The following is a 13,215-nucleotide window of genomic DNA, read 5'->3' as shown; positions in this document are numbered from 1 at the left end:
TTAGACATTAAATAATGTTAGTTATATTTATTACTTTTTTGTTATATTTTTATTTGCATGTTTTCTTCAGCTTCAAGTTATAAAATATTCGACATGTATTCTGAATTTCAGTTTTTAAATATTTTACAAGGGGGTGAACTCTCTTTGCAACACAAAACAAGTGATTCTCTATTGTTCTGATCATAGGTTACTTCCCTTGCTTTAATATGCAAAGTGTAACTTTGCCTCCAAAGTGGTAGGAAAACGAGTCAATCATCTGCAAAATTACCTCATTAATATGCATGGATCTTGCTTGCTATCAAACCCACTTTGTAATTTCAGTCACTGATTTTACTACAGTTTTCTAATATCCCATTTGTACCACCTGCCAATTTTAAAAACAGAAGGCACCAAGGATATGAAAAATGCACAGATCTTTATCATTTCATTCACTGAGCATCCCAAACACTGTCAACTTCTAGTATTTCAAATCAAACAGAAGTTTCTTTAGCAACATGGTTGCCACATTTGCCTGGGCCAGTCTTTTTACTGAAGCAACAAATGTGATATAGCTTAACATCTTTGACAATCTCAATAATTCTGGAAATTTTAGAGTTACAGCTCTTTGCACACATTTATACAATAGTTGCTCCTATTTATTTGTTCAATTTGTTTAGAAATATCACAACTAGACATTGCAAACAATGGATGCAGATGACACCATTTTACTGAAATAGACTATTCTATAAACCAAAAATGGATAGCAAGCAGTCAGTCTGCTTATTTACATTGGGAGCTTCCATTAGCGTTGAAAAACCAATAAGTTGACAGTGTTATGGATCCCTTTGTAACAATCAGATTAGAAATTATATATGAATGAATGAAATGTCTAGGTTCTGTGATTTGTTTTCTTCTCATTAATGCTTTTCATTATTGAAATGAGGGAGGGTACAAACAAACAGAGATGTGTGCTAAGACTATAGTCTTTAAGATAACAGCTTCACATACAAGTGCTTTCTACGCAGTTTGGTCTACTTAATTTATGCTTGGTTTAGCGATAACAATGTAACTGGGGGCACTTCAGTTGGGCAAAGTGCTACCATCTTACTATTTTTCTACAGAGAGTGTACCCCTCTTAACGGGGCTCCCATTCTTTAACTCTGATTGGTTAATTTCATGAATAGCAGGACAATTTTACGTCATAACCTGTGCAAAAGAAACTGTCTGGCTTTTTTGTAAATAAAAACAATAAGTTATTGGTAAGAATTTGATACAGCTCAGAGAAAATATCCTGAAAAACCCAAAATGTGTGGATCATGGAGGATTTAAAATGGGAAAGGTTTTATTTATGTACAGTCGGCTCCACTTAAATGCATATCGCCTAACTGCATAGAACGTGTAAGTGCATAGCGAAAGGATGGTCCCATTTTATATTGTAAATATAAATGAATTCCGCTTAAATGCATACTCCGTTTATATGCATAGCTTGGGTCTGGTCCCAAGTCTGTGCATATAAGCAGAGTTGACTGTATCTAATTATGGAATGTGTCAAGAACTTTTTGGTACTTATCTTTGCTTCATGGGAATAGAGATGTATTATAACAAACCCACCATCTCATCTTTAACCGGAAATGCATGTCAGTTCTCTCCCTTGAGCAGCTGGTAGAGGTAGCAACCACAGTCTCATGTTTTATCAATGAAGTACAATGAAATCTGTGACAACACAAAATCACCTTATCTGTACAATAAATATACATATACATATAGTACATATAAGGTAATTTATTGTAAGGTACTTTACTGATAAAATGTCAAGCTCCTTTGGTAGCAACTATATACTCACTGAATATAAATATCATTGCTACCGCTACCAGTAACCAGCAGTTTTATTGATACTGCTACAAAAAAGTATCAAACCTGCTCAATATGCCTTGATATCAATGTAGTAGTAAAAAAGATTAATACAGATTTATACTTTCATCTTCACAGATGAAATGTGATTATTTTCTGTTAGAAGAATAAGATCCCCCACCGTTTTTAAAAAAAAAAACGTTTAAAGTTATTAAGGCTACTCACAACGCAGGCTGTTGTAGCATCCATACCCCCTGCATGAACATCTTCATTTGTCTGTGATTTTATTATTATTTTACACTGTTTAACAAATCCTTTAATATTGTTATGACAAAAAATATCAGCACAATCCAACTATGCAATAAAGCCACAACAAAATAAATAAATAAATTAAAATATAAAGTATATACAGTACTGTATTTAACTTTTCATAAGAAATATTTGAAAAAAATAAATAAATATTCTATGTAAAGCTGCATTCATAAAAACAGTATATTTAGATAAATTAGTCTACAAAATTCTCATACAGGTAGGCATTTATAAGGAACCTGGATTGTCTTGTTACATTGTCATTTTAGACTTTTTTTTAAAGTATGGAGGTGGATGTTACCAGTCCCTTTTGTTTTTCACCTTCACATGAATAAAACATGAATAAAGACAAGCTTTTCACATATTCTAGCTTTTGGATAGGGCATACACCCATACTTGCAAATTCTGAGTAATTAAAGCTGCAAATTCTGGATTGGCCATGGCACATTTCACCAAAATTTCCTTTTATATACCACATTTGTAAATCGTATCTCAAGAACAGTCTGGTTATATTCTGTAGTAACCATTTCATTAATTAACCCCCCCCAAAAAATGTTTAATTACTGGATTTGTTTTCGATATATACACTGTAAAAAAAAATGATCACTTTTTAGAGAATATTTGTTTGTAGGCAATCAAATAAGTTATTTATTAATCTGTGATGAAATTTGAAATTTGGCCCATTATCCCTACTTGGCTGTGACTATCAGGCTCAGTTTCAATGGCCTGCTGGGCTTCCACGTTTTTTTAAATTATCTGATTAGCTGTCATGATCTATATTTTGTCTTTTAAGTCTTTGGATGTTCTTGTGACGATATTTTCAATTCTTGGACGCACCTACACCAATCAATCGATTTAAATGGATGCGTACTTTGTAACTTGGGTCTTCATCTTGTGCTGTCATTATAATACGCACATCATGCCAAGCAAGTAAAACTTGTGGGAGTTTAAAAATGTATATGTGTGGGTAATGTTTACTACATCAAGGATGGAAAATGTCAAAGGACATTGGGTGTGCCTCACTCAAATCGGTGTAAATTACCCCCCAAAAATGGTTCAGATTTCGCAACTATTAAATGAAAAACTGCATTTTTTCCTATGATAATTGCAGCTATACCATTTTGGGTCATGTACGACAGTACATGCTGATGATTCAGTTCATTCTTTACATGAAATTGACATAGACGTGTTTACTGGTGATGAGAAACGTTATGTTGAATGAGGCCGCCATTTTCTCGATTATATGCCTATCAAAATGAGGCAGCTAATCAAATGAAGGAATTAAGTCACGTGGGCAAGCGGCTTCCCCCACTTGCGTGGGATTGTAGGTCGGGCCTACAGAATGAGTATGATCAAATTTTGATTATTTCATCATCATTTGATCATCAGATGGAAGAAAGGATATCAGAAGTAGAAGAATGGCTAAGGAACTGAAATTGCATAGCCCTGCAGGTGCAGATCCCGCGGTTTATACGTGGCCAATACCTTCTTCGGTAAGAAGACGAAACCTTCAACATGTTTTTTCTATCTTAAACCACTTTGTGAATCAATTTTGATATCAATATCTCTGTCTATTTTCATTTTCTTTTACAGGAGGGGAAAGAAGGAGCCAATGAAGTTATTGAGACCATCAAGTAAGTATTATCCATTTGTATTTTCCTCGTGCTTTTATTTATACTTGTGTTGGTCTACTTAATGTATTCTTCTGTCGCCATGTTTTAGGTCAAAGTAGGCGACTGACCGAATTGAGTGGGGTAGGACTGACTGGGCAGGTCAGAGTACATTGCCATAGGTAGGACATGTATAAGTCAAATATCCATTAGATTTATTGATACATAAGGAATATCGCTGTCTGATTTTCAGGAATAACTGCATATTTTGTGAATAGTTGTCTTTGTTTTATCTCAAAACTGTTGATTGGGGCTCCTATGGGGATGCGTGTATTTGTCTTAGTGGTGGTTTTAGTGACAAAAAGTGGACACTGATATTACGCCAACTACCTGTGAATAGAACCAATTTGACTCACATGGGAGATTCAGTGTATTGACTGAAACAGAAACCAACACCAGAACTGACAATATATAATGTGTTTAGATTTTAAAACTAGTTAAATATAGTATTAAACATTAAATGCATGTTGTCGGATCAGGAAATGGGAAAATGTTTTTCTCCGTCCCATTACATCAGGATATACAACCACTTGTCCATCATTTCCAAGAAACTTGGCACATTTTTATAATTATACAGTGATTCTTGTACTAGTGTCAGCAGCAGCAGGAATTCAACTCTGCTAATTAATCAGTTTTCATTTACATCATACATATATAGAAGTTATTAGTTTGCCATGTTATTCTTTAAATTTAGAATTCATCTGTAACATCATTTCCGGTCTCTGGCACTAATATGTATTAGTTAAAAGGACAATATCAAGAATACTTTTCCATTCACAAATTAACACAAAGTTATACTGTTCATAATCTGCTCCCACTTTACCAGTTCCATGCTAACTATCTTAACCCAGCAGTATGTTAAGTATATACACATTCCAAATGTTTTCCACATGTATAATGAAGTACTTGACTCATCATTTTATAACCAATTTTACACTAAGTTTCTACATTTCATTAATCTTTTTCAATTTGGTATATTTGAAAGCTACACTACTGGTGTGCCACACAGTGAAATATGTTACATTGAATTTTTATTGGTGGTTATTGCTTGTTTCCAGTTAAACAATAACCATTAATCAGAAATTAATGTAGTTTATTCGCTGCATGTCAAAAAGAAAGTATTGGCAAAGCAACAGAGAAACTTCACACAAAACTCATTAATTGATTTGTAAAATACTTAAACAGAGATGCTGCCAGGGTGCCTAGTTGTGTGAATAGCGAAAATTTGTATGAATTCACTCCCTTAGAGAACAGTAACAGATTAATGCTTATATAACTAGAGGTAACATCTTTTCAAGATTTTTATTTCATTAGAGCTATATTAAAGTGGAGCAGAAAGAAAAAAAGACAGATATTGAAATGTTAGGTAAACATTGAACTATGGCCATTCCCTCCTTGCTCTTATTTTCTACTCCTCCCCCCTAATTTTGATGACAGTTTGGGGAGGAGCCCTCCACCCCCATTTAGATAAAATCGTGGCTTCATCTCTGCCTAATTTGTACATGGAGAACAAATTTGGAATGATTCTTTTTATGAAGAGATTTTTAACCTGTGACTGGAGTATTGATGGAATAAATAAAATTAGCACAGATTCAGCAAAGTGGCAGATTTTTTAAACTGCACAAATTTATCACCTTGTGTACTGTTTCACTCCTACTATCACACTCATTTGATGGTATGTGAGAAAGCTTGCCAGTAGCTTCTTATGGGTCGGTGGTTCTTCCTGGGTTTCATGGCTTCTTCCTCCACCAATAATACTGGCCACCGTGCATAGCCTATCGTGTACTGAAAAATGGCGTTAAACCCCACAACAACAACACACTCATTTGGTGGGGGTGAGGGGCACATCCTCCGTATCATGCACTGATCTGCCTCTGCTTTGCCTGACTTGATTATAAGTGATCTAAGAACTCCCTTATACATATATTTGCTATACTGTATGAGCTGATGTCCAATCAGTGCTTGAGACACATGTTTTAAATGGGCATAGTCTTGCATCTAGACATCCTGATGTCATGATAATGTGACTGGGTGGGACATCATGCTACATGTCTACGGCATGATGCCCCACTGCTAGACAATCACTATAAACTGTCACACTGCAGACATTGTAGCGATATGGCTGACAAATTGTTAAAGCTGTGTTAAAAATCCAAATCACACACACATACATCAAGATATTATTATTCAGCTGTGTCTACAGATGTGCAGAATGGTTTTACTGAGTCAGTGTTGGTTGGTTTGAATGAAATGGATGTGCATACTGTGGATTTTGATTGCAATCTCTGACTGACCTGGTTGCCACATGGGTTATGAATTGTGACTAGCGATGTTTGTCCTGGCTTGCGGGTAACTGGCGGTTGTACAGTTTTGCCAATAGCCGATAAAACCTTCCCTATTGTTAAGATCACTGCTGAGGGTCATTATAGCACATGATCTTCTGAGCATGTCTACTAATTTGCCTATGTCAGCATGTCTACTAATTTGCCTATGTCCATGAGTGTCCAGGACCTACTTCTTTTCATGTGTGGAGCATAGAGAAACATATTAGAAACTTTCATCTTTCTCTAGATTGTAAATATAAATCAATTCTCTCACACACAAAATTAAAATAAGGTTCTCAACACTTGTAGACATAAGCAAACTGTACAAAGGTCACTGACTGGTATAGCATTGTAACATAATGGTGGTGAGCCAGTATGAATGCATAACCACATTGTACCAAAGATGAAAGTAGCAAAATTATGAATGAAACCAATGCCTACACAGACCCACTCTCTGCTCAGATATATGCATCCACACCTGCCAACCCTTAAGATTACTCCCTAAGTCTCAAAAAAATTACCCTTTAAATACAGACTTTTGAAAACTATTAAAAAAACTACAGGGAAATGATCGTTGCCGAAAAATCCAGTTAATCAGTTCATCCCTGTTTGATTTGGATCCGGGTTTATTAGAATTAGTGAAATTAGTCAGGGAACCAGACTAACTTTACAGCATCACCCCAGATGCTTTAAGCTGCACATATTTGTTCATGCAAAGCGTCTGTGTGATTGAACTGTTATTATAGAATTATTTTAAATGGTGTCCAGGTAGTGATGCATGTTTTAAGATGAAAGGGAAAATAAGCCTCTAGAAAAATGTTAATACTCACACAGAAGAATAAAAAGGAATTTTCCGTGAATAAAAGCTGGAAAGGGCACACGTTTATTGGACATCACATGGCATTTTGTGCATGTCTCTTGGCAGGAGAAATGGAAAAGAATTTCCAAGAATTATGTCAAGTTGAGATATAGCAACAATCCATTGAGTTCCATACGGTTTGGAACTAGAGTTTTGTTCAACTATATTACTGGTAAATAAAGTCTTTGCGTACTTTACAAACTTTTCAGTTGAACAAAATGTTTATCGTTGCTGCGTTGAACTTTTAATTACGTTTTCCAGCTTTCCAATAGAAGTTATTGATATTTTGTTACACCTTACTGAAACTTGGCCAATCTTACAGAAAAAAATCAACTGCCTTACTGAGACACTCATCAGGGTTGACAGGTCTTATACGAGCCAAATAATGGAAACAACCTTTTTGCCGTCAGATATATCTTGTGCTGAGTGGGTAATAGTCTTTTTTAAAAGAGTGCTGTTTGTATTTACAATTTGATATTTGGTAGATCTTTTTGGGGATACCTAAACTGAACTGAAAATATACATTCATTAATAAGCTATTTAATCCTGTACCAGCTTACACATATATATATATATATACACTGATAAAGTATTTAAAATTAATCTAGCAAGTCCAATTTCTGATTCAGATTACAGGTTTGATATCATAGAATTTTGTCTCACGTTGTTGACAAAAACATGAAAAGAACTAAGGTGTTGCCATGACAACCTGTGTTCTGAATAGGTTGGTTTTATCCCTTAAAGACCCTGACTGGTTGAAGGCGCTTGCCTTTACAGTTCACTCACATCTGTTTGTGTGGGTGTCAAGTCTTGGCTGGGTCAGCTCTTATATGTTAGAACACTTGCCAGTAGCTTCAAGTGCAGAGTTGGACAGACTTTCCAGTGCAAGTGCCGCATACACAAATTTACACCTTTGTCGCAGGCCGCATAGTTCATTAAGTAAAATAATTAATATTTGAAATAGCAAAAACAAAAGGTTTTTCTAAATAACATAATTAATTTTCAGTTGTTAATATATGAAAACTTAAACTTCAAAAGAAGCACATTTATTTGATAAACAGAGTAACATAAACACATAAACAGAGTCAGTGCGAATAATGACTTGTTCCTAGGCCACATGAAAACCCTTGGTAGGCCCCATGTGGCCCACGGGCCGTAGTTTGCCCACCCCTGTTCTAGTTTGTCAGTGATTCTTCTCAGGTTTTTCCTACATCAAATATACTGGCTGCCATGTATCATATGTTAAAAATGACATACATCCCACACAATCAAACCAACCTTATCTTTGAAAGGTCCTTGAATTTGTTGAGAATTCCTTGCATTTTCTGCCAAACTCTTAAACTTTATCTGAAGAAAGTGGTGACTGAAATGTAGTGGAAGTGTACCCACCCATCAGCTGGGGGATGTAGTCACCTGAAGAAAAACATTAGTTTAAAGATGAAAATTTCAGTTACACTTTCGTTATTTACATATTTAAAAAGAAATTCTATATGTGTGACCTGGATATTTACTAAATGGATTTGTTTTCATGCCTTATTGATGTATATTTATGTGGTTTTTCATCTACGTTTGTAAAAAGTAAGAGGGCTTCAAGTAGATCAAGTGTATTGGTTGCTGAATGGCTTCCAACTTAAAAATCAAGTTCCCATTTTCAGACATTTGGTCACCAAATTAGACTACACAAAATGTAGCTTGAAATATCAGCATTGATTCTAAAATAGGTTGCATGTGAAGTGTCCTTCCTTGTAGTTTTTTTTTTACAGTACGTGTAATATAAACAGACTGCAAGGAGGGGCTGATAATGACTGATGGGTAAATTGTAAGCAATGATACAAGCCCATGTGATCGATATCAGTGAGCTCAAACCTGCGTGTGTGTGTGCTTTTGCATGATTTTTTTTTATTTTTATAACAACTGTTTTGCAAAATTTATTTACCAGTTAGAACTTTTGGTCAATATTTTGAGTAATTACTTGCAAAATGGAACTTTTCACCAAGAAACTTTGAACGTATTATCGTGTTCCAAAGGGTCAGGATCCAAGATGTTATCTTCAGATCCTGAAAGACTAACAAGAAACAGTTGGGACCACAACTGAAGTGAAAGTCCAGTTGGAAAAAAATGAAAATGGTTGTAGAAAATATTGATTATATGGCTCTTATGACTATGAATTTATTATAAAGTGACATTGATAAATTTATTGATGGGAACTTAGAATTTGCTTTGGACTGTTATCCATTTATGTACCTATGTGCAAACATTGTACAGTATATATAGAAGCAGTGTTTGACAAAATGTCACTTCTGTGCAGTACTGGTATTTGCTGCTAAACCAGTATTTCAGGGGTAACTGCAGTGATCTTTATTGGGTATCAGTTCTAAAGTAGTATGTGAATTCTTTTTTTCGGTGTTCTGCTCTGTTTGTTCAGAACAGTGGAAAGAGTGGGGACTGTAAAACAATGTAAGCAACATTGCATTTACTGCTCCACTGACCTTCTGACCTAGATTAAACTCTGGCCTTGAACTATTACATACTGTACATACCAGCAAGTAATATGCATCAGTGGGATTGTATGTTGAATAATTTCCTTGCTGGCACATATCCAGTATGGTTCTTCCAGGAATTCTTTCTTGTATACATGTAGTTTTCCAAATAATCATTGTCCTAAGGTTTCATTTTCACCCTCAGTTCTCTGTCAGTGTTGTTATTTATTGTTGGCAATTGCAGTTTGTCCTGCAACTGTAAACCGCTGGTGTGCTACTATAATAGTGTACTGTACAGTCCTTATTTACAGTCATTTCTTGTACCATCACCAGGCACTTCTTTCTTTTCTACCTTCACACCTGTTAAAAGAACTGCATGCACGATTATCTCTCTACTTACCTGTGGTATGTATTAGGCCATATACAGGGCTGGAGATCAGCACAGGCTTCTTTCCTGACCTTGGAGGAAATGTATTCATATGTAATTGGAATATTTACATTGCTAACATAGTTGTAAAAAAAAAAATGTTGAATACACCAAATATGGATATAGAAAGTAGGTTCAGAATAAGCTCTTGACCCTGGCCAGAGATGTTATTTAATTCTGAGAGATTTCAAAAAAAAAAGATCTGTAGTTTTCTGTTTCTAATAGGTAGAGACTCCCATTAGAGAAAGAAAGTTAGAAGCCCCAAAACCCAGGAAAAAGAATATTTGTATCCAAGGAGTGTTTTACCAACCTAGCCTCTCCATTCACCAATCTAGTCTCTTGAATCACAGGTGCTCGATGTGAGCATGATGTTGAGAAGAAAGGAAAAAAATAATCTTAAGGAAAAAAAATCATACAAAGTGACAGAAATACCTTAGATTACCCCCATGACCCGTTCTGACCAAGGACCCTTTCTATCATACTACTTATATAAGACAGAAGGTACGTAACTTCCAAATACTTCCACCCATGACCCTCGATTTCCTTCAGCTGTTTCCATCTTTCTGTCTGGTATTTCCATCTTTAAAGGCTTGTTTTACTCCAGAGATATTTTTCTATGCATCAAGCGTTTGGCGTTGTACCAAACTGAAGTTACGGGCTCCAAAACTTGAGATTTTCGCAGTTTTACTGCTGAGACAAGTCCAAGTAATAACTTTCATTGCCTATTGCATTAATAGGTTGGCGATTTTTAAAAGCCAGGACCATCCATGTCATTATTTAGGAGTAATCAGTTGAACAAACAACAGAGACCCTGATCTGCAGGTACATTATGGGATGGTAGATCAGGATCTGTGTTGCTTTGTGTTGGACTTACAAGCGAGTATATATTCTAGTCTTATTTCGTGTTTTATGCAGACATGATTTTTCTCTGTTTTAAAACAGAATTCCACTTTTCTCCCGACTTGTATCAGATTTTTTCTTCTTCCTGATATAATCCGTTTTTATATCATCTCCGATCCAGTTTTTAAAAAATGGTCTGTCCAGTCCCATTTTGTAACAATCCTTGTAAATTATTTGTTTCATATATTAGTTAGCACACAACTCTTGTAAAAAGTATTCTGATTGATCAAAGGTTTAAATTCATCCAGTGAATTTTCGTGTAATGGAAACTGATGGCAATGGAAAGAAGAAGCATGCTTGCAAAACATGGCGCCACAAGTTCTTGAGAAAATGTGACAAGAACAGTTTAGATAAAGCTTTTAAAAAAATGTATGGAAATGTGAATGGCTGGAGCAAAAAGTTGACGTATATTTAGTTGGTCAGATTATAAGAAAACTGAACACTAGAGGACTGGCATTTTGTGACTTCTGCAGGAAAGATCTGAATTATGGTAATTGCGAATGGAGAGTTTGGAACAGCACCTACAGAAGAAGCTGCATACAGAAAAATTGAAGCTCAGAAGGCATCTGGGAAAAGTGCAGTTATTTACTATAAGAAGATTTCTTGTATGAGAAAATGGATGTAGCCCTCTTTCAGAATATGCACACTCCATGTCACCAATACAAGCACCAGCTTGAAAGGAAAAAGGCTTTCATTGAGAAGAAAAAGGAACGATTGTATGCTGAACCAAATAAGTCAATGGTGACAAAAAGAAAGGCTACAGAAATCTTTGCCAAAGCCGTAAAAAGACAAGTGAATGTATGGAATTATTTGTATATAGTTGATGTACTTGGGTGTTTATTTTACAGATCTGTTATGAAAAGAAAAGTATTATATATTTGCTGCAAAAATTGACAAATTATTGTGACTTAATTACAATTTGAACACTGACATTGGAGAACAAATTCATGTAACTATAAATATTGTGAAATTATTGAAGTTAAGTTGGTTGAACATTTTTGTTAAGTTTATTAGTTTTTCAAATGATTATTTTAGTTTATTTTATGATCATAAGTTGCACCAGGAACAGTGTAAAATGCGTTTTTGGACCATCTGTTGGGGGAGGACCCCCAAACCTACCTTACATTTTTTCAGCTTTTTTGTTAACGGAATATCAAAATCATGTCTGTTTATGGCAAGTCTGTACACATCTTTTATTGTTAGCAATCGTAGTGAAGTGTATTACCCATGCACACACCACACTAGTCAACTCAGGCTGATATGATGGTAGCATTTGAACCCTGCCCTTTCGGTTCTTTAATCAGGTACACTTTCCAAAGCCACCAGCTGTCGTCATGAAGTGTGTAGAAAGTAGTAAGACAACATTGTTCCAGGATCTCCCACACATCCTAGCAGACTTGTCACAGTTTCTGGTGAAGATTAGCTCAGAACACTGCTTTCTTGCTGAATTTCATCAGACTACCACTGTCAAGTGAACATGGTGTCAGTAAAGTGTATATGATTTACTGTTGATGATCCCAGTTAATATGCATGAAAGACTTTAATTGTGAGAGAGAGAGAGAGAGAGTACTGTTAGACAGATCTGCCTACTCTTACAATTTTGCCATAAAATTGCCCTTAAAATACAGACTTATGGCATACTAGCAAAAACTACAGAAAAATGATTGTACAGTGGAACCTGTCTTGAAAGACCACCCCTTCTGCCAAAACATAATGGTCTCTCATGACAGGTGGTCTCTCATAACAGGTTATAACACTATATCATCTCTAAATCTGTACATGGAGAACCTGGTCTCTCAAAACAGGCGGTCTCTCATAGCAGTGGTCTCTCAAGACAGGTTTTACTGTAGCCAAAATAATCTGGATAATTGTTTCATTAATGTTTTATTTGGATCTGGGTTTCATCCTAGAATTAGTAAAGTTAGTGTCATGGAAACAGACTAACGTTACAGCAGAACCTATTTATTCATGCGAAGTGTCTGCATGATCAAAACTCTTGATTATAGAATATTTAAAATTGGCTTCCAGAAAGTGAAAAAGTGGTAATAATCAACACAGAAGAATAAAAAGGAGGATTCAGATTTTTGTGGACCGCTCCGGTGGCCTAGTGGTTATAGCATCCGCCTTGGATGCGCGGGATGGTGTGTGTCCGATCCCCAGCCATTTCATACCAAAGACTTACAAAAATGGTACTAACAGTGCCTCACTTGGCACTCAGCATTAAGAGGTTAGTGTTAGGACTGGTTTGCCTGGTGTCAGGGTGGGACATCATGCAACATGCCTGCGGCATGATGCCCCAATGCTAGACATCACTATAAACTGTAACACTGCAGAAATCATAGCGATTTGACTGAAAAAAGGTTAAAAGCTACGTTAAAAATCCAAATCACACACACAAATTCTTGTGAATAAAAGC

General features: G+C 35.7%; 2 protein-coding genes across 6 annotated transcripts in view; one reads left to right on the top strand and one right to left on the bottom strand.

The window, feature by feature from the left end:
* Positions 1 to 3,387, bottom strand: part of LOC149806447 (DNA repair and recombination protein RAD54-like) — a 115,068-nt gene extending 111,681 nt beyond the window's left edge. The window contains exon 1 of the mRNA XM_089953445.1: positions 3,257 to 3,387. Within this exon, the coding sequence (XP_089809571.1) occupies positions 3,257 to 3,259 (3 nt within the window). The 5' untranslated portion in view covers positions 3,260 to 3,387. The remainder of the gene's footprint in view (positions 1 to 3,256) is intronic.
* Positions 3,388 to 3,442: 55 nt separating this feature from the next.
* LOC149806446 (uncharacterized) overlaps positions 3,443 to 13,215 on the top strand; it is an 84,019-nt gene continuing 74,246 nt past the window's right edge. For all 5 annotated transcript variants that reach the window (XM_089953424.1, XM_089953414.1, XM_089953394.1 and 2 more), the window contains exons 1-2: positions 3,443 to 3,632; positions 3,733 to 3,773. In XM_089953424.1, the coding sequence (XP_089809550.1) occupies positions 3,558 to 3,632; positions 3,733 to 3,773 (116 nt within the window). In that variant the 5' untranslated portion in view covers positions 3,443 to 3,557. The remainder of the gene's footprint in view (positions 3,633 to 3,732; positions 3,774 to 13,215) is intronic.

This window comes from Sinohyriopsis cumingii, chromosome 1 (genome assembly GCF_028554795.1).
Source record: "Sinohyriopsis cumingii isolate HCF-2022 chromosome 1, ASM2855479v2, whole genome shotgun sequence".
Taxonomy (NCBI): Eukaryota; Metazoa; Mollusca; class Bivalvia; order Unionida; family Unionidae; genus Sinohyriopsis; species Sinohyriopsis cumingii.
The sequence above is the reverse complement of the archived record's forward strand: the minus strand, read 5'-3'. Positions and strand labels throughout refer to the sequence as shown.